This window comes from Sphaerodactylus townsendi, linkage group LG05 (genome assembly GCF_021028975.2).
Source record: "Sphaerodactylus townsendi isolate TG3544 linkage group LG05, MPM_Stown_v2.3, whole genome shotgun sequence".
NCBI lineage: Eukaryota > Metazoa > Chordata > Lepidosauria > Squamata > Sphaerodactylidae > Sphaerodactylus > Sphaerodactylus townsendi.
The window spans coordinates 42,908,003-42,934,769 of record NC_059429.1 but is presented as its reverse complement, the minus strand read 5'-3'; the positions used below and the strand labels follow the sequence as shown (position 1 = coordinate 42,934,769).

At 41.7% G+C, this 26,767-nt stretch overlaps 1 protein-coding gene across 1 annotated transcript in view; it reads right to left on the bottom strand.

The window, feature by feature from the left end:
* Window positions 1-212: 212 nt before the first annotated feature.
* PLPPR4 (phospholipid phosphatase related 4) overlaps window positions 213-26,767 on the bottom strand; it is a 49,574-nt gene continuing 23,019 nt past the window's right edge. The window contains 7 exon segments of the mRNA XM_048497389.1: window positions 213-5,355; window positions 5,357-5,704; window positions 8,730-8,903; window positions 10,349-10,406; window positions 14,418-14,613; window positions 15,864-15,993; window positions 20,646-20,831. Of these exon segments, the coding sequence (XP_048353346.1) occupies window positions 4,342-5,355; window positions 5,357-5,704; window positions 8,730-8,903; window positions 10,349-10,406; window positions 14,418-14,613; window positions 15,864-15,993; window positions 20,646-20,831 (2,106 nt within the window). The 3' untranslated portion in view covers window positions 213-4,341.

Here is a 26,767-nt window from a genome sequence, read left to right as displayed (position 1 = left end):
TGGAACAGGCAATAAAATCGCAGTTTTTAAGCCTGTGGTGTGGCATAGTGGCCTAGAAGCTGTGAAACTTGCCTAGTTCAGATTTCCATTCAGTCATGAAACTCTGTATGATAGGAATGATAGCGCCTTCTACCCATCATCAGAATTTCATTTTCCAGCAGCAGTAAAAATGAAAACCTAAAGTTTTCCAGAACAGATGAGAACTCTCAGTCTCAATGAGGAATTTTATCTTTATTTTTGAATGATATTAGCACAATAAACTCACACAGTAGCATTGATTCTGTACTTATTTAACAAAATACATTTATAGCAATTTACAAATAGTTTTTTTCCATTTTAAAACAGTGCATAACATTTTATTAGAACACAATACTTTATATAGAATTCTCATTTAAAAACATAGTTCATATTTTTACCCAATTTATTATTTTTTCTCAGTAAAGCACAGCCTGACAAAGAAATTGGTGCCCCATTTTAGCAAGTAAGAAAAAACTAGAAGTTGCCACCAGTCAATTTATTTGATTTGTTTGAAATTAAGGTATCAGTGGAATGTAAACAAAGGTTAATTTTACAAAAGGCTCCAAAATGATATACATAGGGAAGTCCACAGTCCCAATGTATATCTTATTACAATTTCCAGTTCTTGAATGTAATAATGTTTCTGAGAAGCCGTTATTAAAAAGAGTAGCCTTTGGCACTTCTGAGTAAAAAAAGAGTATTTTCATTATTTTATGTAAAGAATGCAATCACAATGATTTTGCAAGTGCTTTAAAATTGTTTGTAAGTTAAGTAGGAAAAGTTAAGATAGGAAAAATAGTGTCCTGCACTTGAAAGAATGCAGTGAACCTTAGAATCCTGAAAGCAACATGTGATACCTTGATATGGCAAGTTAACTCTAAGGAAATAAAACAAGGAAAGCAACCACTCCTTTCCTCAAACCCATGTGCTATTGACAAAATAAGCTGCTTTGCAAGTGTTGATATCTAGTCCTTGTATTATTGCAGTTGCTTAATTGTCATTTTCCATTTGCCTTTCTTATCACCTATATACAACACTCTAGGTCTTCTGTGATTGTGTTCTACCTGTTCCTTGAAAACTGTTTTTACTTGATATTGCTAAACTAAGCTATAACCCATCATCAGTCCATGTGTAAAAAAATTCTGAAATGCCAAGCATTTACAAATTTGTGAGCTCTGTTATTTTATAATTAAAAATGTATGTTAATAGTATAAATGGAAAAGAATTACCCATATCCAGTAAGGAAGATCTATATTCAGATTGCTGTACTGGATTGGAATCTGTAGGTCCAGTAAGATGCTGGATTTGAAAATCCAGTAGCTGGATGCCTGCATCCAGCAACCAGAGCTGTATTGGTCTTAGTGATTGACTGGGGACCACATGTGTAGAGACCCACACAGTGGATACGGTATGCGGATATATATCCAGATCTGTACAGGCATTCTAAAAATGTTAAAATTGGTGAGGATTGACAGTATTTTTCAATCTACCTTCCACTACTTATAAGAATTTGCATTCAAGTTATTTTTCAATGTCCAATTTTAACATACCCATGAATTGTTATGTACTACATATTGCTCCCCATGGTTCTCTTTAGAATAAAACCCACTCCCCTTTTGTGGAAGATCACACAATTCGCAGGTACCAATTCCAAGGTTACACCAATTTAATGTCTAGTTAATCTCACACCAAACTTTTAGACCATGGAGAATCATTACTAGTTTGGGCTAGAGAACCAGGATAGACATGATATAGGAAATCCAGGTGTAAATCTCTGCTTTCTGGATGCACCTGAACAAATGACCCTCAGCATAACTTCCTATGCCCAATTATAGTAAGGATAATGTGATCATCTGAGTTCTTTGGGAAAAGAGTGGGAAACAAAACAGAACATAAGAATTGAAGCTGGTTTTGCATCATTCTTGTTACAAGAATGAAACTGGTTTGTATCTATATTTTTTCAGTTTATTATGTTGTGGCATTTGCTACAGGTTCCCCAAATGGTAGATTTACTCAAAATATATATATATTTAAGTCCATGTTTCTCCTAAACCTATAGAATCTACCTCGGACTGTTCTATGATTTTCAACATCTATATTAGGGCACACCAGCACCAAAAACTATATCCCTTAACCTTGACCTAAAAAACTCTTGTGTCCTCTTTCACCGCATGTTCTATTGATTGTACTGCTTCCAAATTAGATTTTCTTCTTATGATGCCATCACAATTGCATTTCACTAATAATGATTTCCTTGGAACCTAGGTGAAAATATTTTCACTGTTGAAATCCTTAACTGAAAACAATGTTTAATAAGGCTGTTTGCCGAATATGATGTGTCTGGCCCATCTAGGATAGAGCAAGCCAGGAGGTGTGCTCAGGGATACCCTGGCTGCCCTTTTGCAAGGCAGGAAGCTGCTATGCCTCCTTCTCCAGACTGCACCCCACAAGCTTCCATGTCCCACCAGCACTTGGAGAGCAGGTCTATCCACTGTTAAGGAAAACTGGTAGACCTGGCCATTGTTTTTAACCACAGGTAGACCAGCTCTCTGGAGAGTTGATGGACCTGTGGTGGGTAGACCTGGCTGCTGAAGAGCTGGTCTACCATGAAGTGAAAGACCTGTTGGATTTTTTTTGAGGGGGTGAAATTTCAGTGCTTGCCTTGGGTGCCATTTTCTGCAGATACACCCCCGCCCAAATGAACTGAAAAATGGAAATCATGTCCCTAGTAAAGTGAGACAACAATGGTTGTGTGAGAGCTTGGCAGATTCATCAATAGTTTACCCCAACTGATATTGTAAACCCATCCATTGGATAGAACATTTGACTATAAGAATTATCAGATAGCCAGCTTCCTGGAATTTGAGCCATTGCTGCCACCCTCATGGAAGTTGCCATATTCCATCTGGGATATGGCTCTTGTTCCCTTAAGAAGTTCCACAATGGTAAAATAACGTAACAAAAAAAAAAGTATTAGCAAAATGCCACTTTGTATAGAGTGTGAAAAAGAGCAAAAACATGGCAACCCTGAATATCCAGTAACTTGGTAACTGCTATTTCATTTCAGGCCCTGTCAATAGGTGCTGAGGAAGGGTATTTTGATAGCCTTATATTCTCTGATCATGCTCCCCAGCCATGCTTAGGTTAATCTCTAGAGGTAGCGGATAGCCCCTGAACACTGAAGAGGAAAGAAGGGCACACAAACTTACACACAGCTCACAGCTTGTCTAGGATTTCTCTCTACCTAACATCAGCCCAGTTCATTCACTAGGCAGCCTGGACTGTAATATTATCTTCATCTTTACAACATGGTTGCAATTATCAGTGTTGAGTATTAACTAGTTAGAAGTGAACAAAAACAGGAAAGATCTGTAATGAGACAAATTCCAAAATAGTTAAAAAACTATAGGCTGTGAAAAAGTGCAGTAAAATCTCTGTTTTACTCCATCCTTCCCCCCCACCCCCCATTAAAATCATTCCCAGTTAGCTCATTATGAACTGACATTTTAATTAGTAGCACCTGTAACAAAATGCTTTTTGGAGAGCAACAGCAAAGCTAACCAAGAGATAAAATGGTTCTGTTTTCATGGAACATCACCCACATTTGTTTTGGTAAACATTTCAAAGAACTACATAAAATCTTTGCAACCTTTAAATGTGAAAGATCCACTATAACAAAGCAGTTAATATTTTTCTACTCTAAAATGAATGCAGCCAGCATAGTATTTTCAGCAATATTACTTGAAAAGGAATTACATGTCAAAATGTCATTTGAGGAGCTGAACAAGTATGTAAGTTTTCCAAAAATGTTAAGGTAGAATCAGCACCGACTTGTATTAAATTTTGGTGCAAAACCCGCAAAGGTGAACATACAACACTGGTACAGCTATTATTGTTTTAAAAAAAGTCTCTCCCATTTGTCCTTGGACCTATATTTGTAGCTATTTATAAATAAAAACATTGGCACATTCAGGAAATAAGGTGTCTAGATTTAAGATCACTGTTTTTGTTGACGTCATTCCCATTGGAGAAAAAACTGGAATCCAAACAAAAATAAAAAACAACCCCCCCACCAAAAACCTGTTAGGAAACTCTTCCTGTTGGTTAGGTTCTTGCATTGTGCTTTCCCCCCCGCAACATGAAATCCACAAACTCATGCACAATCACTACACATCAGCAACATCCAAAAACAATCAGGCTGATGGTTGATATTTTGGCACATTAAGATTATCTCGGCATCAGCTCAAAAATAAAGAGAGCACAAAAGCTCATACCAAACAGTATTGATTGTTAATGGCATTGCTTGGCTGGACTCATCAGTTTTCATTCTTTGTAAGCTCTTGTTGGAGATGTTCCTTTGTAGAAGATGTTCCTGGTATTTTCTGGGCTGCTTCCTCTTTCGGGAATTAAAATGATATTACCTTTTCTTCGAAGTGTGGAGTCGCGGCTAGAGGAAATGGACAGGGTCTCTGAACCAATCTCACTGCCTTCCACTGGCGTGACCCTTATCGTAGTTATCCCGTGGTGGTGGTGCTCGCTGTTATCAATGTTGCTTCTTTTTCTGTCACTGGATCCATAACTGTCTTTCAAAGATTCACAGCTCTCAGAGTCCCTGTTCAGATCATTTAGCTCATATGTTTGACGAAGGCTTCCTTTCTCAGGGGCTTTCCACTTCCAAGAGCCGCTTCCTTCCCCTTCTGATGGCATCTGAATTATAGGCCTGTTATTTTCAGGATGGGCCTCTACTCTTACTATACCACTTGGCTCATGGTCTGTCAAGGTTTTATATCGAATGGCTCCTGTACAGGTGACTGTGCTCCCATCAGAGCTCTTTGGGCTGCCCTGAAGCACACCTTGTTGCTTGGACATGGCAATGACCTGCATGATTCTTGGCTGGCTGTTGGTTCTGCACCCAACAGTCTTCTCAGCAGCTTTCAGCCACTTAGCTCTAGCTGTGCTAGTTTTTGGAGATGTGTTGATGTTCTCCTGTGTCTCTTCAGGAATATGCACAAGCTGTGAAGAACCGGGGCGTGACTGAATAGAGACCCTTGGCCCACCAGATAGACCAGCACTGTTACAGCCTGGTACACTACCAGGCTGAATTTTCAGGTACTGATTGGAAGGCCCATGATGATCTCCATTAACTCCCACTCTGGACGGCTCTGAGCTTGACCTCATTTCAATTGCTCTAGGTGGTGACTGTGCAGAATCTGTCTGTATTACCTGCAGGGACAACTTCCGACTTTCGTTCTTGTTCTTCCATTGGGAGAGAAGCTGCTTTGAGCGGGCAGAATCCATAGATGCATGAATTGTTGCATTTCTACTGAAGCCCCTGACTCTTCCCATTCGCTTAGGGTGTATTGGCCCGTGGGCAAAGAAGCGTGTTACTTCGAAGATTCACCATGTTCTCGCTTTTCCATTGGACTTACAGTAGGGATGTTATAATCTCTACATCAGCATTTGCTCGTTTGAGGTTAGTCAGAGAGCCGGTTTCTCTGTGGTTCCTATTTAACATATTCTCAGCAGGGTGAGTGGAGATAACATCATTGCTACTGCCATTTTTACCAGGAAGAATTCTATTGGCATCTTGGCTCAGGTCAGTCAAAGACCTTAATGGTTCTCTCTGCTGGTTCTGATGAATCATGTTCTCATCACTTGGCAGAAAGTTCCCCACAGCATACAGGCCCTGGTATTAGGAGAAAAATATAATTCCATGATGCAAAACAAATGTTTATAGTCCCTTTAATCGTGTAGCTTCTCATGTGCAGTATTTCAGACACAATATAACTCTACCCAAATGCTCTTATGTGTGCTCAGAGATGAATTTCTAATGAATCTTTTGAGTTGTCTACTTTAGGATGCCCAAGAAAAGAACTGAATAGGCAAAGAAAGATGGAAAAGTTTTTAGGATCTCTTTTTTGTGTTGCTAAAGAAGAACAAGGAGCTATCATACATCATGCCATCCTCATTATATTCCATTATTCTCCTTATATTATATATTCTAAGGCACTATGTTATATTCTAGATAGTTAGGAAACTATCTTTTCCTAACAACCAGGGAAGAGCAGCTGCTGCCAGAGTCTATAAAGTACCACAAGTTTGAAAGAGCTGGAAACTGGAGCTCTAAACGTTATTTGGTGTGCAACATCTCCTGCTTCTCTAGGGACAAGCAGGTAAGTCAGTCCTGAGAGCTTCTCCACCCTCTTTACATGGTCGCTGGAAGGGATTCTGTTTCCTTGCAGATTCTAAAGCAGGCAGACAGGGACTGGAAGTAGATGGGTGAATCATCCTTATGAGTTATGATTGCATTCATATCCCACCCTTTTTCTATCCAGGCACTTAATCAGTCTTGGATCTACTAGACGTCAGTATGATCAATGTATGCCCCAGTCCCTGAGGCCGTTTCTGCACGGCCCATATCTGACTGACCTGGGGGGCGGTAAAAAAGCGCCCGCCCCCCAGGCGCGTTAGCCCTGGCGGCTGCTGCAGCGCGGCAGCGGCGACCTAATCTTTCCACTCCCCAAAGTGACCTCCAGGCGCCCTAAGCTCTTTAACCCTTTAAAGGGTTGTTGTTTGGGAGGAAGCGTCTAACGGCGATGCGGTGCAGCGCGCACGCTGTTCCCCACCCTCCCTCCCACTTACCGTGTCCCGCAACGATGCGTCTGCGGTCGCAGCCCACGCCCTGTCCCCGACCTCCAGAGTCCGGAGGGCAGCGTGGGGCTGCGGCGCCCTCAACGGCTGCGACTACGCGACAACAAGCGGCTTCCGTCTTGAGCCGCCTGCCTTCTACCCGACCTCCCCTGCGCACTAACTTTCGCGCGCTTCACGTCGCAGTAGGCTTCGCCCGTGGCTTCGCCCGGCGTGGAAGGCCGGAGGCCGTGCAGAAGCGACCTGGGGCCGTTTTACCGGCCCATATCCTAGAAAAGCGGCCTGAGAGTGATGAAGCGCTGGCCCCAGGCCGCGTTAAGCAGGCGCCGCTGCTGCAGCAGCGGCGACCTGATCACGGCTTCTCCCCAGGGGCTGACCTCGGGCGCCCCCCAAACCTTCAACCAGCAAAGGGTTGTTGTTGGGAGGAGAAAGCGTCTTCCCTGCTGGCCTTGATGCGAACGGCCGCGCGGGAAGCCTTATTCCCCCCTCCTCCCTCCCTTACCGTGTCCTGCTGGAAACCGTCTGCGGTGGCCCGCCGCTGACCTCCGGGGGTGGCGGGCGAGGCGTGGGGCGAGGAGCTCTTGGCATCGCAAGCGGCCGGTGATAGATAGAGAGGAGGAGAACAAAACTTCCGTCGCGAACCGCCTGCCTTCCTGCCCGGCCTCCCACCGCCTGCTGCGCGCTTCCCGTCTGCGGGCAGGCACTCCCGCCAGCGGCGAAACTCTGCGCCCGGCATTAGAGGCGACGGAAAACCGATACAGGAAACGGCCTGAAACTCTGTTGTTCAAAGCCAGTCTTTTGCTACATGATCAGCAGCCTCCACGCATTTTCTTAAGCTGCGTTGGAGCCACTGAACAGCTGTATGTCAAAAACAAACATGGTGATCTGGTTTGTGCAGCTCCTGTGTTGATTTTGAGAAACCAATAAGACAGCACACAATGTGCAAAACAGTCTCCAAATGTCATTTTATTTATTTCTTTAGAATCTTAGTTTACTCCCACCTTACTATTAACATACTGTTTGGGTGAGTTTAAAAGTAAAGATTTTAAAAAAAATGAAAGAAAACAAGGAGACTATTAAAAAGAACAAATCATGTAGAAACTGCACTACAAACATCAATGATCAAAACAGCAATTAAAAAAGCAGCCCCTGTCCTCTGCATCTACTTTGACAGTCACACAGCCTCATTTACTAATCCTTGCCTTAACCTAATTAATTTTCAGCTCATATGCTGTAACCTTTTTGCTGCTTTAATAACCTTGGAATGCAATATCTAGGTAAGGGAGAAAAATCTTCAGTTTCAGTTTGTGCAGTACCACAGTGGGGTTTTCAGCTACATTCTATTTACATTTTCGATGACCCATTTTTATATGTATCTACACACTAACTCATCTGAAAATTGAATATTACACTGTTCATTCACATTCACTGTAGTGCATACTCTACCATGGTTTCATATGTGATTATTACTAGCTAAAGCTGATCTTACTAGCTTAGTTCTAGAAGCGTAGCATGTTAGTCTATTACAGCAAAATGAAACAAAACTCCAGCAGTATCTTAAAGACTAATAACATTAGTTTCAACGAAAGTTTTTGTGAGACAGAGCTCACTTCTGCAGGACCTACTTTTTAGAAAGTTTAATGGGTTTACTTTAACAATGTTGTGACATTCTAAAATCTGCAACTGGTGTTAGTTTTCTAAAGCTTCAGGATGCTTCCTCTTCCATTGTATTGTTTATATTACTCAATTGCACTTTTGCTCATTTGCACCCCCAAGAGATGCTCTGACCTAGACAGCCCAAGCTAGCCTGATCTTATCAGACAGGGTCAATCTGGTTAGTATTTGGATGGGAGACCACCAAGAAATGCCAGGGTCACTATGCAGAGGAACCACCTCTGTCAGTCGCTTACCTTAAAACTCTGATATTTTTAAAATACATCTGTTTATTTTCAGATGCATGGGTTAAATACCCTTGTATTGCCAACTAACTGTAACATATTTAGCAAACTATTATTTATTGATTAGTCAATATTATTTATTTTGAACATCTGCACTCTACTTACCAAATAAAGGGCAATGCCACCTCCAATTAAAAATCCACAGTAAACATCAACTGGATGGTTTTTGTATTGGGTGATGCGAGTTAGTCCACAGATAATCCCACAGATGATAAATGCAAAGACTAGAAGTGGTTTCAGAAGTTTAGAGGAGTCGGTTAAAGTAGAATTGAAGTACATCTTTAAAACAAAATACATTTTAAAAATTGAGTTAAAAAATGAAAGTAACTGACAGGGGATGTTCAGAGGCTACTGAAGCTAATGGACACAGAAAGGTATAACTCTGCTTAAAACTGTATTGCAAGTCAGCTACCAAGCTCACTTCAGTTTTTTTCTGCACAGAACTCTTAGTCAGAGGTACAAATCTATAAAAAATCTCTCTCATATTGTTATAATGCTTAGAATACTCTCCTATGAATAAGTATTCTGTAGCTAATCTTTGTGTGAGAAGTTCTTTGCAATGGGTAGGGGCACTTAATCCTTGGCCTATGTGCTGGCCACATAAGGAGACCACTCATGAGAGCTGCTAATTGCATGTATTAATAGCAACATGAAATGAACAAATTAGCTCCTGTCAGGGCTGGCAATCCTGAGGCAGGCTGGCAGTCAAGCCAAGGATGAAGGCAGGCAGTCTGAGAATACTTCAACCAATAGTTGCTCTAACTGAAAATGTCAGCCAGCTGGATCTCTTGTATCCCTGGTGAGCTAGTAGCTACAAATGCCATCTCTGACCATCTCCTGTAATAGCGCTGAAATATAGCAGAAATAGTTTGAATTCTTCTCCAGCTCAGACTGTAACAGAACCATGGAATACCTATACTCCATCTTCCTCCTTGCCCCCATTTACCTGCTAATAAAAACAGCAGTGAGAGGCGGGCCTCTTTCCTCCCTCCCTTCCCTGTCCACTCTCATAGACTGGACACCATGTAGACTACATAGCCTAGAGTGCAGCAGAAGTTCCTTAGAAGCTGATTGTGAAGGAAGGGGAGGCCAGTGGGAGGAGAGACAAAAACACTCTGCCTGTCCAATCAGTAGGAACTATGAAGGAGAGGGAGGAGAATGACCCTTAGTCATTTTTGAGCTCAGAACAAGATTTAAGAATAGTCTAATAGCTTGGCCTTCCCAAACCTTTCACCAATCTGAGCCCATTTCTAATAAAAACCATAGCACCATGGTTCAGCATGAAGCTTGGCAGATTGCCATATGGAACTGCTGTACCAAAATCAGTCTGTAATCTGCAATGATTGGAAAGTAGTTTTCTAACATCCAATCCTAAAACTGTTGTTGTTTAATAATCTGCTCAAACAGAAAAAAATATCTCTGTGTAATTCTTGGATATATAGGATTTACAGTCATTTGAACTGGTTGTATACAACAGTGTTTTAAAAACAATGGTTTAAAAATGGAGGGAAATAAAATATTTCATGAAAAGGTTTCTTTTTCCTTTTTCCATTGATCGCTCCCTTCTCATTTTAAACCTGAGTAAGGGGGGATTAGGAAAGACTCAGTCTCTTCTCCCCTTTTCTGGCATCTCTAGTTTTAATCATCTTGCTTTAAAATAAACACTAAATGATATTTCAACTTTCCTCTTCTAGAAATTATGATGAACAGACTTAATTACTTACCGAAACATACACAGCTGCAAAGGCTGCCAGAGTAGCGTGTTCTGAAGGGAATGACTTTCTGCAAAGGAAGGACACTCAAATTAAATTTCTCACTTAAAATACATTCTGCTAAGGTTGGGTTTAAAAATAGCCAAAGCACTGGGTGGTCCAGTCCTTTAATCATGTTGAACGTACAAGTTGCAATCAAGGAAATGAACACTGGATTGCTGGAAAGTTTTTTTGAATTTTGTTTTATGTTATGTTATTTTTGTGAATTTATTTTGGGTGAATTGGAACTATTCTCTCTAGAATAGCTGTTACACCCCATATTTACAAATTACAGATTATGATTGCAAAGATGAAATTTTTCATCTTGATTCAGTGTGGGGTAGTGGTTAGGAATGGTGGACTCTAATCTGGAGAACTGGATTTGATTCCCCACTCTTCAACATGAGTGGTGGACTCTGATCTGGTGAACTGGGGTTGTTTCCCCACTCCTTCACATGAAATGTGACCTTGGGTTAGTCACAGTTCTCTCAGAACTCACTCAGCCCCACTTATCTCACAAGGTGTCTGTCATGGGGAGAGGAAGGGAAGAAATTTGTAAGCTGCCTTGAATCTCCTTACAGGAGACAAAGGTGGGGTATAAATCCAAACTCTTCTTTTTCTTCAGTTTTATATCATAATGGAGAAAATTCTACAATTACGTGAATCAGTAAAGCACAATGATATCTAGGATGAGATACATAGTTGTAGAATTTTGATTTCAATAGTAATTTGAAAAAAGGAAACAGCTAAACCTTGAACCCACTGTTGAAACCACCCCCTCGCTACCCCCTCACTACAGATTACTACTTAGAGGTATGTTATTCTCTCTTTATAGCCACTAGTCAATTTGGCTGTATGTGTGGCAATCTAGCTGAAGCCAACATTGCAGTTGGTCTGAGTGTGCCCATGTTGGCCTGCAAGTAACTTTGGCACTGTTATCCATGAAGAGGAAAGTATTTTGTATGCATAATAATAGTAACAGTGATTCTCTGAACGTGCCGTGATAATTTCCAAATGCAAGAACACATTCGTATAGCAACATCTAGCACTTGATTCCCTATGCTTCATCTTTCTGCACTGGATGATTTCTCAGCTGATCTGATTCCACTGAGACACATAGTGTTTGAGGTGATGTGAGCAAATGATGGAAATTCCATCTGTAGTGTTAAATCTGCAAATGGTCCATTCAAATAGGCAACTCCTGACTTGTGTTGCAGCCATCAAGTGATGAACTGGTAGCAATATGGGAAGTCTGAATTGCAGTCACTTGGCCCAGACTCCCATATATTTATTGAGAACAGGTAGAATGTGATCCACATGTATACTAATGAATCCATTAAAATCCTGCGGGTTTTGAACAATGGCAATTCCATATATGCACCCTTTCACCATCTCAAGACAAAACATTTGCAGTACAGGATCTGTCTGAAATGCTGTGAGACAAAAAGGCCATAGTTTTGGAAGCTGTAGTGTGCCTGAGGAATTACAACATATGGCCATTTCTGCATGGGCCAAAAACAGCGTCTTTGGGACGGAAAACACCATCCCTTGGGCGCTGTTCACATAGCTGCCGCTGCTGCAGTGCAGCAGCGCCATGCTCACGCCTCCCAAATGGCGGGAAAACGCTGCTTTCAAAACTCGCTCAATGAGCAAGTTTTTGGAAAGAGGCATCTTCCCAATGGTGCCATGCAAAGCTCAGGGTGTGTCTTATTTTTCATGCCCGACATTTTGTGTGGAGCTGAAGGGATTCTCCCTGCCACCATTTGCTTAAGATTGTCCCAGAATGTTTGCTCTGTAGGTTCTGACCCTGGGTGCCATTTCAGCCTGAAAAGTACATAGTTGTACTCAGATCTTCATGTCGATTCTGGCAATATATTGTTTTTTTTTTTGAAAAAACATTATTTTGGAGGAGCTATCTTTGAAAATACACAGACGTGCATAAGAGAATCTTAGCCACTTGGAGGACTCCCATTGTGACAGTGGTGGATGCGTGTCTAGATATCTTTGAAGATAGCTCCTACAAAAAACGGAAAAAAAGAAAGGAAAGGAAAACTATATATTGCCAGGAAGAACTGAGTACACCTATATATGTTTGCAGAACAAATGTCCTGGGACAGCCTTCATGAAATGGAGGCAGGGAGAATCCCTTCACCAGCACACAAAATGTTGGGTGCAAGCAGAGGGCGAAACAGACAAGAGAGCAAAACAATTGGGCGGGAAAAAGCCTCTTTCCCCCTCTGACGCCTTTGCTGTCCAGAATTAAACCAGCAGCCACCTCTTTTCAAGATGTCCCCTGAACATTTTATTTACGGTGTGCCGTTGCCTCTTTTTAAGACAACTCACAGACGTCTTTTTTGGGCTGTGCTGAATGGGCTGAATGGATTTTTGTTGGGGGCAGAAGGTTGTTGTGAATAACCAACATCCTTACTGACGGGAGCCATTTTGCTTCGTGCCTAAAATCTGAAAGGGATTTACTGAGAGCAGAATCTGCTGCCATCTGCATAGCACCACTAAATACCTTTACAGCAGGTCCAAAAAAGAAAAAAAAATCCTGCTGCCTGTTCAACATATTTAGCACCACAGAGGAAAAAAAAGGCTGCAACAGAATTTATGACATATGAAAAAAGTACAGAATTTGTCCTGACCTTTAGAAATAGGACACATAAATAGAAAATAGATGGAAACATATGGAATGTCTGCCCATTTAGAATGTCAAGGCATTCTTAAGGATAGGCACTCTTTTGTGCAAGTTTTGGGATTTGAAAAATATTGCTTAGAAAATGCTTTTTTTAAAACAACATGGGTCCAGTCACATTGGGTGTGTTGGCCTTTCTATGTGTTCTCTGAATAATTCATTACATCCTTGGCATAAATTTCAGCTACTGATAAGTCTTTCTCATCTGGATGTGTTTATAGGCCATTGTATTTTTATGTGGCATTGTTCCCACTGAAGTTAACGCAAGTTGTTAGTAAACACACAAATTGTAATGACATTATCTTTCTCAGATTATTATTGTGCATATGTGCCTTCTAGGAGGTGATCTGAGAGCAAGACACGGCAGGCTTCTACTAGCTGTTACCAACACAAGGCATATTTTAATCAGAAATGGAAAGGGAAACGTTGCTATCTTAAACAGAGTTAACCCCCATCAGAGTCTATTTAAGTCTCACAGACCAATCCACAGGCTGAGGCTGCCGGGGACAGTGCCACTGCCCTACTTCGAGAGGGCTTTTAGGTGGTGTCAGGAGGCAGCAAAAAGAAAAATTGACCACCTGGAAGTTATATATAGGGCTCGATGGAGTTATGGCATCCTTTCATTTGGTGTAAGTCTAAAGCCTTGGCCATGGCGTTCCTGGCTTGCAAGCCCAGGTGGAAGCCGACTAAAGTTCGCTCCACACTTGGGATGCCCTGGCACATTCTCCTTGTGCCGGTGTCCACTTGGATGCCAGTGTTGCTCTGTGGTGGTACCCACTTCCAGGTTTCACTGCCATGGACCTGGGGAAGATGGATGCTGCTGCATTTGCCGGCGTGAGTGCCCCTTCTTCCGGGGGAGAGAGCAAAGGCATTGGCGTGCTCCCAAAGGCCATTCGGCCCCCTCATTTGGATTGGGCTGTTAGAAGGGTCTGCTTAGGAATGCCCTTTCGGTCACTTGGGGATCTGTTTCTTGATGAGAATTTTGTTGGAGGCAGAAGGCTGTTGTGAATAACCAACATCCTTACTGACGGGAGCCATCTTGCTTCATGCCTAAAATCTGAAAGGGATTTACTGAGAGCAGAATCTTCTGCCATCTGCATAGCACCATCTTTTCATTTCCATATTCCCTCAGTCTACTTCTTGGTTCATCTGACATACACACATTCATCTGACGTACACACATCATGAGAAAGTACTGCATCTCTGACTCTTATAAAAATGTCAAATTTATCAAGAGGTGAATGTACAAAGAGCTTGACAAAAAATCCAGCAAGCAACAAAGACTAGGTGGAGACTGTAAATGCTGAATGTACACACAGTCCAAGAAACCATGTTTCTGTGTCTTACCTTCCATCATTTATGATGACAGGATCAGGTCCAGAGCAAATATCCTCCACAATGTAAGAATTTTCTGAGCAGGATACGTTTAAGGATGTATAATTAGGCTTGCATACAGTCAGGAAGTATGGTGTCTGATAGCCCGTTGACAACTGTATGATATCAGTGATGAGAGCTGTGGCACAAAGGCCAAACACATGGACACCTAAAAGAAGCAGGAGAACCTTTGAGATGCTTGCTTGGTGAGAAATGCTGCTGTATTAATGTATTCTGTTTGGCTCTGTGGCTTGGATCTTACAATAAATTGCCAGCATAGAGGCTTTGGTCAGCAAAATGGGAATTCCTCATCACCTTTCCCTTCCCATTGTAGCCCAAGATGACACCCATATTATACCCAAAACGTTGAACCCAGGATTAGTAGGAGGGACTAGTCAGAGGTCTGTAGCAGGGCTGGGGTCATAATCTAAACTTACCCTTTCTTCTGTACTTAGAAATTTTACTCAGCATCCTATCTGACTCCCAGAGCAACTCCCAGAGACTAGCCCAGCTCCAGGTGGGTGGTGCTCTCTGAGCAAGGATGGGGGTGGGGTGGCCCCAGCCCCAGACATTTTGCTTTCATGACCCAATGCTGGATCACAACCTACCATTTGGGAAATGCTACCTTAGGGTGTTAGCTGTAAGAAGACAATCTATTTAAGGGCCCCCCAACCTTTTTAAGCCTGCGGGTACCTTTAGAATTCTGACACAGTGTGGTCAGTGCATCAACAAAATGATTGCCACAAAATGGCTGTTGTAGCTTACCTTGGGTTACCCAGTGAAGGCCTTTGAGCTATGGAAACAGTGGCTGCCAAAGCAGCTTTTTAAAAGAAACTGCAAAGCCAATTGGACGCTTTGCTGTAGAAAAGCCTCACCTGGCCCCACACACTTTCTAAAAATAGTTGGTAGGTGCCAGAAAAAGCATCAGCAGGCACCATGGTGCCCAAAGGTACCACTACCTCATTAGCATATTTTTATCCAGACCTTTCTTCAATGACCTCAGGGCAGCATTTCCCATTTCAGCAACACAATAATTCTGTGAGGGAAGTTAGGCTGAGAGCATGTGACTGGCCCAAGGTCACCCAGAGAACTTCATAACAGAGTGGGTATCTGCAGCCAGGTCTCTCAGATCCTAGTACAAGACATGAAAGCCATTACATTGCACTGGCATTCTGCTGGTTTTTGTTACTGAACAGTCAACAACCTATTTCATTTATTTCTTTGTTCAATGCAACAAAAATGCATAGGGTTGTGCAAATGGAAAGATAGTTGTTCAAAACTTCAGTCACACAATGAATAGGAAAGATGGGAAGTGATTCAGATGTATGCATTGACACCGAGTATGGTTGGAAGCATGCCTAAAGAATGAAGATGGCTCTCATCAAAAGCAGATATTCTTCAGCAAAAAAGGCAACCCACCAACAAATCGGACTGCTCTCCTAAGGAAAGAGTTGAAGTTGCAGCCACCTGCATTGATATTAGCCTCAGCTCCAATCCCATTTCGACGTTTAGAAAGGCAGCAGTAGAGAATCCCTTCTCCCACCATGATCTGCAGTGACAAATAAAGGGTTTAAGGTCACGGTCACAGTTATTTGTCACACCATCATTTGATCTGAAGGACCCAAATCAAATTGTAAGTCAATAACCTTCATTTACTGAAGTGTGTTTGCTAATAAATGTGTTACATGGCTGTTTAGACAACCATAATGTAATTTCCATAAGTGAGGGTGGAGAGAAGGTGGCATTGTCTGTTTGTGAATACTCTTTGAGCAGGTACGTACATTTCGAGTCTAGCAAAAACCTTGTTGACTGGAAACTCTTCACATTACTATTTGTTTTTGTGAATGTCAAATAGCACCTCCTGTTTTTGACATTTGCTGCAAACATGTGTTGCTGTTCTTTTCTGCATTGATTTCCTTCTTCTTCACCTTCAGTGCTGTCATTTGACCTCACTGCCATTTAATTTCACCAGCTGAGGAAACCCATATGATTTTGTGGGTGACATCATGAAGAATAAGAGTTTCTCTGCTATAAGGAGTCTTAAAGCCGCTTGCAAAGCACCTTAAAGCACCTCCCCTCCCAGTAGACACATTGTGAGGTAGGTGGGGCTGAGAGAGTTCTAAAGAACTGGGACTAGTCCAAGGTTACCCAGCAGGCTTCATATGTAGGAGCTGGGAAACAAATCTAGTTCACCAGATAAGAGTCCACAGCTCTTAACCTCTACACCACTCTGGCACTATGATGCCATATCTGATATGGTAACTGGGACTAAGTCCAAGAAGTTGTCCAGCAGGTTTCATGAGCTGGAAACAAATCTAGTTCACCAGATGGCAGCCCAACGCGCTTCCACCATCCTTGTTACCCGCGAGTTGCTGTCCGAGCGGCGCCTGCTTAAGAAGAAGAAGAAGAAGAAGAAGAAGAAGAGGAGGAGGAGGAGGAGGAAGAAGAAGAGGAGGAGGAGGAAGAGGAAGAAGAGGAGGAGGAGGAGGAAGAAGAAGAGGAGGAGGAGGAAGAGGAGGAGGAGGAGGAGTTTGAATTTATATCCCCCCTTTCTCTCCTGCAGGAGACTCAAAGGGGCTTGCAATCTCCTTGCCCTTCCCCCCTCACAACAAACACCCTGTGAGGTAGGTGGGGCTGAGAGAGCTCTGAGAAGCTGTGACTAGCCCAAGGTCACCCAGCTGGCATGTGTGGGAGTGTACAGCCAAATCTGAATTCCCCAGATAAGCCTCCACAGCTCAGGTGGCAGAGCTGGGAATCAAACCCGGTTCCTCCAGATTAGATACACGAGCTCTTAACCTCCTATGCCACTGCTGGACATCTATAAGCAAAATCATGTTTAGGTTGTACTAAAAAGAGCTGAGAGAACAAAAGCAGCTCTAGAATAACGGAATTGTTCGGTGAGGGATGTGTGCATGTAAATTGGTTTGCATCAACTATATTAATTTTAATGCACATCTCAGAAATGAAGAATATTTGGTGCAGCCATTTTCTGTTTATTTTAAACAGTTTTGTCTCACCTTTCAGTCAGCAAAGATTGTCCAGGCAAATTAAAACAAAATAAAACATAAAACACAGTACAAAAAGAAATCAGTTAAATCAAACCAAAATTATGCTGTAAACAGTAGTCGGCTTCTTCCTGGCCATTCGCTGCCTTACGCCAGTGCCCAGGACTTTAGACTTATGGCACCTAAAAAGGTGCTGTAATTCTATTAAGCCCAATGGGGGCTTCTCAGTGGCAGAGGGGCTTTTTTGCTTTGCACGACTTGCCTGTGGGAGCGATGGGGAGTCATTGCCTCGGTGCTGCGGCTGGCAGCCTGGCCTCTTAGATGGAGCTATTATTTAAAGAGAAAGGCAATAAATCCTCTTTTACCCATCCTCAACTGCAGGGGCTGGTTCATACCTGCTTAATAATCTTTTGATCAAAGGAAAACTGGGTGATGACCCGCTGATACAAATAAGCCATCTCAGATCTAACACCACAGACAAACCTTTCATTACCAATGTGGCATTATCACTGTGCATGACATTTCACAAAGTATATTAAAGCCAGGACACTGCTCCAAAGAGTTTACAAATCTAAAACGTGATAGAAAAAAAGAACAAAAGGAGGAGAATGGAAGACTCTATTCTAATTATATGCACCTATACATTGTTGATTTTTTGTTTAGTATTTCTATATGTTGTTGGCTGCTTTGTGAACCATACTGATAGAGAACACAAGACAGAACAAAATACTTAAGATTTAATTTCTAAAGAGAAGGTATATCAAATGACTATGCAAACATGTAATAAAAAAGGTGGGTTTGAAGGACAGATTTTGAAGAAAGTGAGATACGTAATTTTTTACAGGGGTTCTGGGAGACAGTACCAGGCAAGAGGTGTCACAAGGGAGAAAGAGAAGTGATTTGAAATAGCAGGAGACATTGGGTTGAGGGCAATGAAAGGAAAGCAGCAAAGATACCGGAAGGAGAGTGGAGGCCCAGCCAGAGAAAGCTTTGAAGGAAAGGGTAAGTTTGTGCTGGGTTTGGGAGGGGACAAGAAGCTGGGATGGGAATTTAAGGTGTCCCTTCACATCACCAGAGCAATGGGAACTGAAGGGTCCTTGGAGCCAATGCTGGTACAGATTAGAGGACCTAAGTGCAACAATGGAAGATCAGCTATGAGGAGGATACAGTAGTCACATCCAACATGTCTTTTAAATGTAAAACTGCAAATTCCAACCACCAAATGTCATCCTGCATGCATGAACAACCATGAAGCACTTAATACTGATGCATTGTCGAAGGCTTTGATGGCTGGAATCAACTGGCTGTTGGGGGTTTTCTGGGCTGTGGGGCTGTGGTCTGGTAGTTTTTGCTCTTAGCATTTCGCCCACATCTACAGTTGGCATCTTTAGAGACATGTCATGGTAAGATGCACATCAGTCACTTAATGCTGAATTAGGTGTATGTGTGTTATGGATTCTTCTTACCACCTGAATTTGTTTCCCAAACATTTTAAATATACAGCTATAAGGGCATGAAATTTATTTGTAAAGGTTCTGTGAAAAACATAGAAATCAGTGTAAAACTGCTGATACAGCAGACTTCCCAGGATGTGGATAACACAGTATAGTGGTCTGACATCACTGCAAGGCCGATAACCTCTTTCCAACTGCACGGTGCAATCTTAATGGATTTTTCTTATTCCCCCTACAGCAAAATAAGGGCAGTGAAGGTTGTATAATTCCAGGAGAATATAGATGATAAAGGGGACGTTGGAAATTTTACAAGCAAAGATCTACAGCTGAAAACAGATGCTAACAATAAGCTAACTTAATCTTGCCATTATTCGATGCTACTTTGACGACGAGCAAAGAGCTTAAATTAACACAATTAGTTTTGCAGAATCCTCCATTGCTTTTTGAATGGCTTGCTGGATGCTATGTATGATGAGTCTGCTTAGAAGAGAACATTCCTTTATTTCAGAAGAGATATATGGGAAAGAAAATAAATTCCAGCACATTCTCTTGTTGTGAACCAGGACAGTCATACCAAGGCTCACCACAGGAGTGACCTGGTTCTAAAGATACTTCAGGGGGGAAAGAACTATAGATATCCCAGCCACTCTAGAAAATAACACATTCTATATGAGCTTTAAGTGAGCTTCTAATGGAAGTCATATGGCTTTTACTGGAAGATCTACAATTCCTGGAGGGGGAGGGTGACATTCAGAATGCTAGGGACAAATAAAAAGTATACAGGATTTGAGGCAGCTCTTTCTCCCAACTTGCTATGGCTTCTGACAGCCAGTTGTTTTATATGTCCACCGTGGCATGAGGATAAAATCTCAGATTCCTCCCCAAGTGGCAACCGAAAATCTAGCCTAACATTAGGGAGTTGGATGATGGCTATCAGGCACCAGGGTGTCACTGATTGTCTGCCTGATATCTGTGTATCAAATGCATTTATCATAAATATATCTGAGCAAATAAAACTGCCTTGTCCTAATAGTTTACATGTGAATTGGGCACTTTATTTGGACTGGGACCATGGCACACAGGAAGAAGAGTCTTTAGCCTTCTCTCTGTGTCAATTATGGATCCAGGAGTCAACATTTGCCCCACAGCAAAAGCTTACATGTTCTGCTGAACTAGTGGCTCTCAGGACCCATTTCAGGTTGGGAATATGCCTTGGGGGAGGCCAAAGCCCCCCTCCTATGCAATATGAATCAGGCCCTTGAGTATCTAGGAAGCATGAACTCCCAGATCTGTCAACCCAATCTGGGGACAAACCCAGGAAAAGTGTATTGTATAATAAGGCCCCTGTTGAGGGTTGCAAAATTGAGAGTTGCTACTCAGGCCTTCATAAGATGACAGGTTTTCTACCAGAAAGCTTCTGGAGAACATAATTTACAAAGACACATTGAAGAAGAGATATTTGGGGAAAGGGAAAAAGGTGGTAGCAACTTGGATTAACTGAATTTATACATTCAAAGACAGTTGGGTGTGGACTTTAAAATGTTCTGAATTGGATGTTGCCTGGTGTAGCTTCTTTTAAACAGAAAATATCAAAATCTGGCAATATCGCTTGACATTTGCTGACTTACTCATGTGGTTAAACATGGACCTTAGCATCTGATGCTCTGAGGATCTTCACAGCCTACTCTGAAAGCAAAATCACACAGAATAACACAGGAGAAATACCAGATTATTTCACTCACTGTAATGGCAGGTGCAGCAAAAGCCAAACTGAGCAACATCAAGAAAGGAACAGCCTCTTGTGAAGGTTCAATGTAGGGCATACTCAGGCTTCTGTCATAGCAGCTGAATCCAGAGTGAACGGGCTTGAAGACATCTGTAAGCTCAAGAAAGTAGAGGCTAACAACAGAAGACGCCAATATGGGCAACTGGGAAAAGAGAACATAGAGGAGTTGTTGAAAGCAATCTGTAAATCATAGGTCTAGTCTGCAATATAATCTAATACTGAAGCCATAAGGAAGTCTTCAATTGAGACACAATAAATCCAACTGATGTAAGTAAAGGAACAATTAAGTATATTCCTGCCTTACAGTGAATCATATCTTGGATCTGTCTGGCTCAGCGTCTTCTGCTCTGAGGGGCAGCAGCTCTCCACTGTCTCAAATGAAAAAAAGTTTTTGCCAACACCTGCTGACTAAGAAGCTTTAGCTGAAGAATCAGGGACCAAACAGGACTGTCTGCATACAAAATACATATTCTATGACTAAGCAATGGGCCCTTTAACTTGCATAAATTTCCTGCTGAAACCACATGAACACAAGAAGTTGCTTTACACTACTGGTCTACCAAAGTCAACACTGTCTACTCTCCAGGGCCCCCAGTGAGGTCTTTTACATCACCTATGACCTGATTGGTATGACTGATGCTACATTATACCCAATGTGAAAAATAAAGCATTTATTCAGAATTTTTCCAGAGAGATTAAAGAACTGAACACACATTACCCACATAACACTTATATCAACTTAAGGAACTGATTTATTGTTTCCTCTTTCTGCTGTTTTTTAATCCTTTCTGTACACACAAGTGCCAAGATGGTTGAGAATTATTAATATAAGTATTTGTTAATCCTTGAAAGCCCACTCACCAATGTATTTGGAATCTGATCAATGTATATCATGGGTAGTTCATAACGTTTTTTGCAGCTTGATCCCATGAATGATTACTGAGAAGTAAGTCCAACCTGGATGTGATCTTCAAGTTTTCCATAACTGGGAACTATCCCTATATTGAACCCACTTATCTGAAAGCACATGTATGAAGTCATGTGACATTAGCCACACAATAGGAAGATGAGGAGGCAGAAGCATGATTCATCAGTGTCAAGGCAAACCTCATGGGTGAGAAACCAAGACAGCAATGGGGTGCTGTGTGGTTTCTAGGCTGTATGGCCGTGTTCTAGCAGCATTCTCTCCTAGGAGAGAATGCTGCTAGAACACAGCCAAACAGCCAAGAAACCACACAGCACCCCAGTGATTCCTGCTGAGAAAGCCTTCAATAATACAAGACAGTATTGCAGTGCTATCTCAAGCAGAGTTTCACCCTTCCTAGTCCATTGAAGCTAGTAGACTCAAAAGGGTATTCCCAACTGGAAATAGCTCTGCTTAATATAGCACTGCAAAAGAGTCAGGGACTGGAAACACAAGCTAAATATCCCCAAAGTGTACCATAGTGAGGAACAAGTCAAAGATCAGAGCCATGGAGGAAATCTCTCTGACACAAAAAGACTTTGCTTTGAGGTCCTGCTGCTTTTTCCAGCCTGCATGCAAAGAGCAACAGGTCTTTCTAAAAACAGCAAAATGTGGCTATGTTGAGGCTTGCCAGCCAGCAGAAGTTCCATGTCCCAAAATATGGGTTGAAGACCATCCTACTGTAGAGGTCAGTCGGACTTATGTCCAAGTACTTGTGCATATAGCTTAGTTTGATATTCCTATTCCACGGTTTCAGTGTATTTGAGTCACTGCAATTGTATGTGAGTGTGGGACCAGTTTAAGCATGACCTCAGGTATGAAACATCCCATTCATACAGGGTTCCAAACAATGGCATCAAGCAGGTTGCATCTCGATGTACGCAACATTTGGGACAATTCAGTCATGGGACAATTCCTATATCATTACATCTGATGGTATGGTCCTATGCTTCATAGGCAAACTGTGAAACAGAGGTATATTGTAGGATTGAATGAAGGCCTGTAAAGTATGTAGAACCCATACTTTTAAATAAGTTCACATTAAAGCTATTTCATTTAGTTTATAGAACTGAAAAAGTGTCAAATTTCCAACTACATTGTCCCCACTGTTTCTGCACTATCTGCCAGTCTGCTAGAGCATTTCACCAGATACTGCCCAACTGGGAATAAAATTCCCAGAAGAAGCCAGGATTTGGCCTACCGCCCTTATTTTTATAGCCATGCTCAGCTTATAGGGTGACCTGCATTTAGAATCATCAGCCTGCTGAGAGATGTAACACCAGCACAGAAAACAACCATTGCACATATTTATGTGTCTTTTTGCTGCTTTTTTGATTCTCAAAATGATTTTACTATAATACACATCTACCCCTTTGTGGCCACCAGTGACACCAGAGGAAGTTAAATCGATGATCTCAAAACTGCAAGCGGGTAAAGCCCCAGGAAATGACTTCATGCCACCAGAATTACTGAAATCCAATGCAGAATGGTGGGCACCGGTATTGGCCAAACTTTTTTCCCATATTAATAGCACCGGTCATATTCCATCAGACTGGAATGCCGCAATTATCGTTCCCATTTTAAAAAAAGGTTTGTCCACAGAACCGGCTAATTATAGACCAATTAGCCTTCTTAATGTCACGAGCAAACTTTATACTAAATATCTGAGTACAAAACTTTTAGAATGGATGGATAGGGAAAATATATTGGCAGATGAACAGGCAGGCTTCCGCAAAGGCCGGTCGACAATGGACCAGTGCCTAATACTTAACTATTTGATAGAGAAATATGTAAATATTAAAAAAGGATCTCTATTTGCAGCCTTCATTGACCTTAGAGCCGCATTTGATAATGTCACACGTAGCCGGGCTATGGACAAAACTAGTGAAAACTAATATTGATAGGCGTCTCCCTCCATCTAATTATCAAGTTACCGAAAATACAACTGTACAGATAAGGTTTGCGCATGATGGCGGGCTAACAGCACCCATTCCTACCCAGAAAGTGAGGCAAGGGTGTCTCCTAGCTCCTCATTTATTTAACATCTATGTTAATACACTTATAACTGCATTTCAAGGGCAGATACCCACACGCGACCTTCCCTTACCCCCAATAAAAGAATAGCCATTCTTATGTATGCAGATGATGCAGTGGTATTATCTCTTACAAGGGTGGGACTGAAGAGTGCACTGAGGATTTTGACCAAAAGTGCACAGAAGAACTGTTAAACATCAATTATACCAAGACTAAGATAGTGCACTTCAACACTAAACTCAAGAGATCTAAATGGCAGCTGAAAGGGCAACAGATAGAGCAAAACAAAATGTTTCAAATATCTAGGAGTGGTGTACCAATACAATGGGAAGCCCACAGCCGATGTACAATCCGTTATTCAATCGGCTCAAAGAAATTCACAGGCAATCTTGAGGTTTCTTCGCCACAGGGGAACGGATTCATCCCAAGTGCAGTTAGACTGTTTGAGGCCAAAGCCTTAGCCCAATTGACCTATGGTGCCCGCTGGCAATGATTTCAGATTTTGTGCCTTTGGAGAGAGTCCTATCGATTTTTCTGAGATACTTGTTTAATACACCGAAATGTACAGCCAATGTGGTATTAAGGCAAGAAGCAGGGATGGCTACAAAGTCGAGGACCATCTTTGGAAATTAACCATCAATCACTGGCTTAAAGTACTTTCCTGTCCCCAGGGATTAATGCCTTCATTATTGGCAGCAACACCCTACTCCTGGATGGCTAGAAAAGATTACATCAAAACTCAGATAGTGTGGTCTTTGATCCAATGCAACTTTTGAGATTGGAAGTAGCAGGAGCAATGGGTATGGTCCACCAACGCCTTACTGACATTGAGTTGCAAACAGATTTCCCCGCTACCTGTCCTATATAAAACCACTCAAATCATGGATAGGTATTTCAGCTGCACCTTATCTATCCGTAATAACATCAGCAAGAAGCCGATGGGCTTTTTCTAGGGCTCGCTTCGATGCCTTCCCATCAGCTAATCTGATGGGACGATTCCAAAACATTCCAAGGCACAGGAGAACCTGTGTGTGCGGCTCAGGGGAAGTAGACTCAATGTCACATATCTTACTGCATTGCAAGTTACATGAAGGTGAAAGGAAGCTGTTGATCCAACCATTGTTACGAATCGTCATGTATATCCATTCATAGATAACTTCGGATACGAATTCTGTAAGAATATTATTAGAAGACGTGTTTCTACCATCTCACGGGTTGTGGCTAAATTTTTTTTTGGCATTGTACTGGTACCCCACAACAAGTTGCGTAGTTCCTTATTAAAACAAGAGCATTTTGCACTGTGTAGATGAGGGACTTTGTAATACATGTTCTAAACCGCTTTAATGTTGCATTTATTAATAGATTTTATAATGGATTTTAATTTATATTATATTTTTGTATAAGTGGAGTGCTATGTATTCACATGTACTCTGATTTTAAACTATTGGCTGGCCAAAAGGCCGTAATAATAAATATCTATCTATCTACTATAATACACATCAAGCACATTCACACTATACAATACATTAAATTTGAGTTAAAACAACAACAAAATTAATAACAAGGGTAATGTAGTCCCATTGAAGTTCCTCCCCTCCCTAAACCCTGCTGCCCTCAGGCTCCACACCCAAAATATCCAGGTATATCCCAATCCAGAGGTGACAATCCTAGCTCTCTTCCCGAATCCTGCATACATTAAACAGCATGGAGCAAGAGAAAAGGATTCCTACTCTGTTCTAAATGGCTGTGAAAGACAAGTTTCCCTCCTTTAATTTATTTATGGAAAATGCAGGGGATTCGGGAGAAGTTTTGGTTCTTGTTCCTTTTTGTGGTGGGTTTTGAAAAGTGGTAAATATAAGGTTTCCACGTTCCCACTTGGAGTAGGAGACCTCCAATTCCCCACAGACCCTTCCTACCATTGTTCATGTAGGCAACAAGAGAAAAATGGGAGGCTGTTGGAGGGGGTAGCACTGGCACCCTGATAGACTGATGTCACTTTTGGCAACATTCTAGAAGTCATCATCATGGTGACATCATTATGTTGCCAGCAGGTACTGCCAATGGTGAGCCTCCCACCTACTGCCATCCTCATGCTATCAAGCCTAAGTAGAGAAGTCTGTCATGAGACAGGATAACCCATACTATATTCTCCTCCAAATTTTCTTCAAGTGACAGAGAACTGGGAGGGAGGAGAGGAGAAATCAGTGATTATCCCAAATAATGGTTGGCTACTGAGTGAAGTCAACAATGGCATCCCCCAATGCATATGCCACTCTGAAGCTAAAAATTGAGCACAAGGGTAAGGGCTATTTTTTTCAATTCCTTTGTCCCTACACTGTAGAATTTCTGCAAATTTTGTATTCAAAAATGTGCCCCAGTTCTAATTTTGCTGAAGTTACAATAAGATTTTTTTAAATTCCCCCACACTAAAATCTTCTCCCTTCCTAGACTTCTGAAACCTCTTCATAGCTCAAGCAGGCCAGCTTTCTCATTTCTTTCTGGTTTTTCCTTTGACTCTCAGTAGCCCTCAACAATCCAGGCTTCCTGGTGCATGTTCAGTCCTCATCAGGATGGTTTTGCCTTTGGTTACGTTAAACAACATTTTTGTCTGTATATCCATATAATCCTGCAAGTATGCAGAAACCCCTGTTTTGTCTGTTTTTGTGACTGGCACAACCAAACCGCTTCACTGATACTAGAGAAATGATTACATTGCAATTCATCATGCACCAAAAAGCACATAAATGTTATCACTTGTCAAATTATAAGTCATAATTATGCAGCAATTTTCAATATATTGTCTGTTTTAAAAATACCCTGTCCAGGTATTGTTCCTGGTATAAAAAGTACGTTTAAAAAAAAGGTGAAGAAAATTACATGGGTTGGATAGGATGACTTGTTCCTGCCAAGCCATCCTTCAAAGAAAAATGACTTCTTCCAATGAAGACTAACTTTTCTGAGAAACAAAGGCTTTCTCTCATGGAGAAATGGCTTCCTTTGTTAAAGAAAATCATACTTTGTTGGAGGAAGACTTGCTAGAATGCAGTTACATGATTAAATTTAATCACACTGCTGAGATA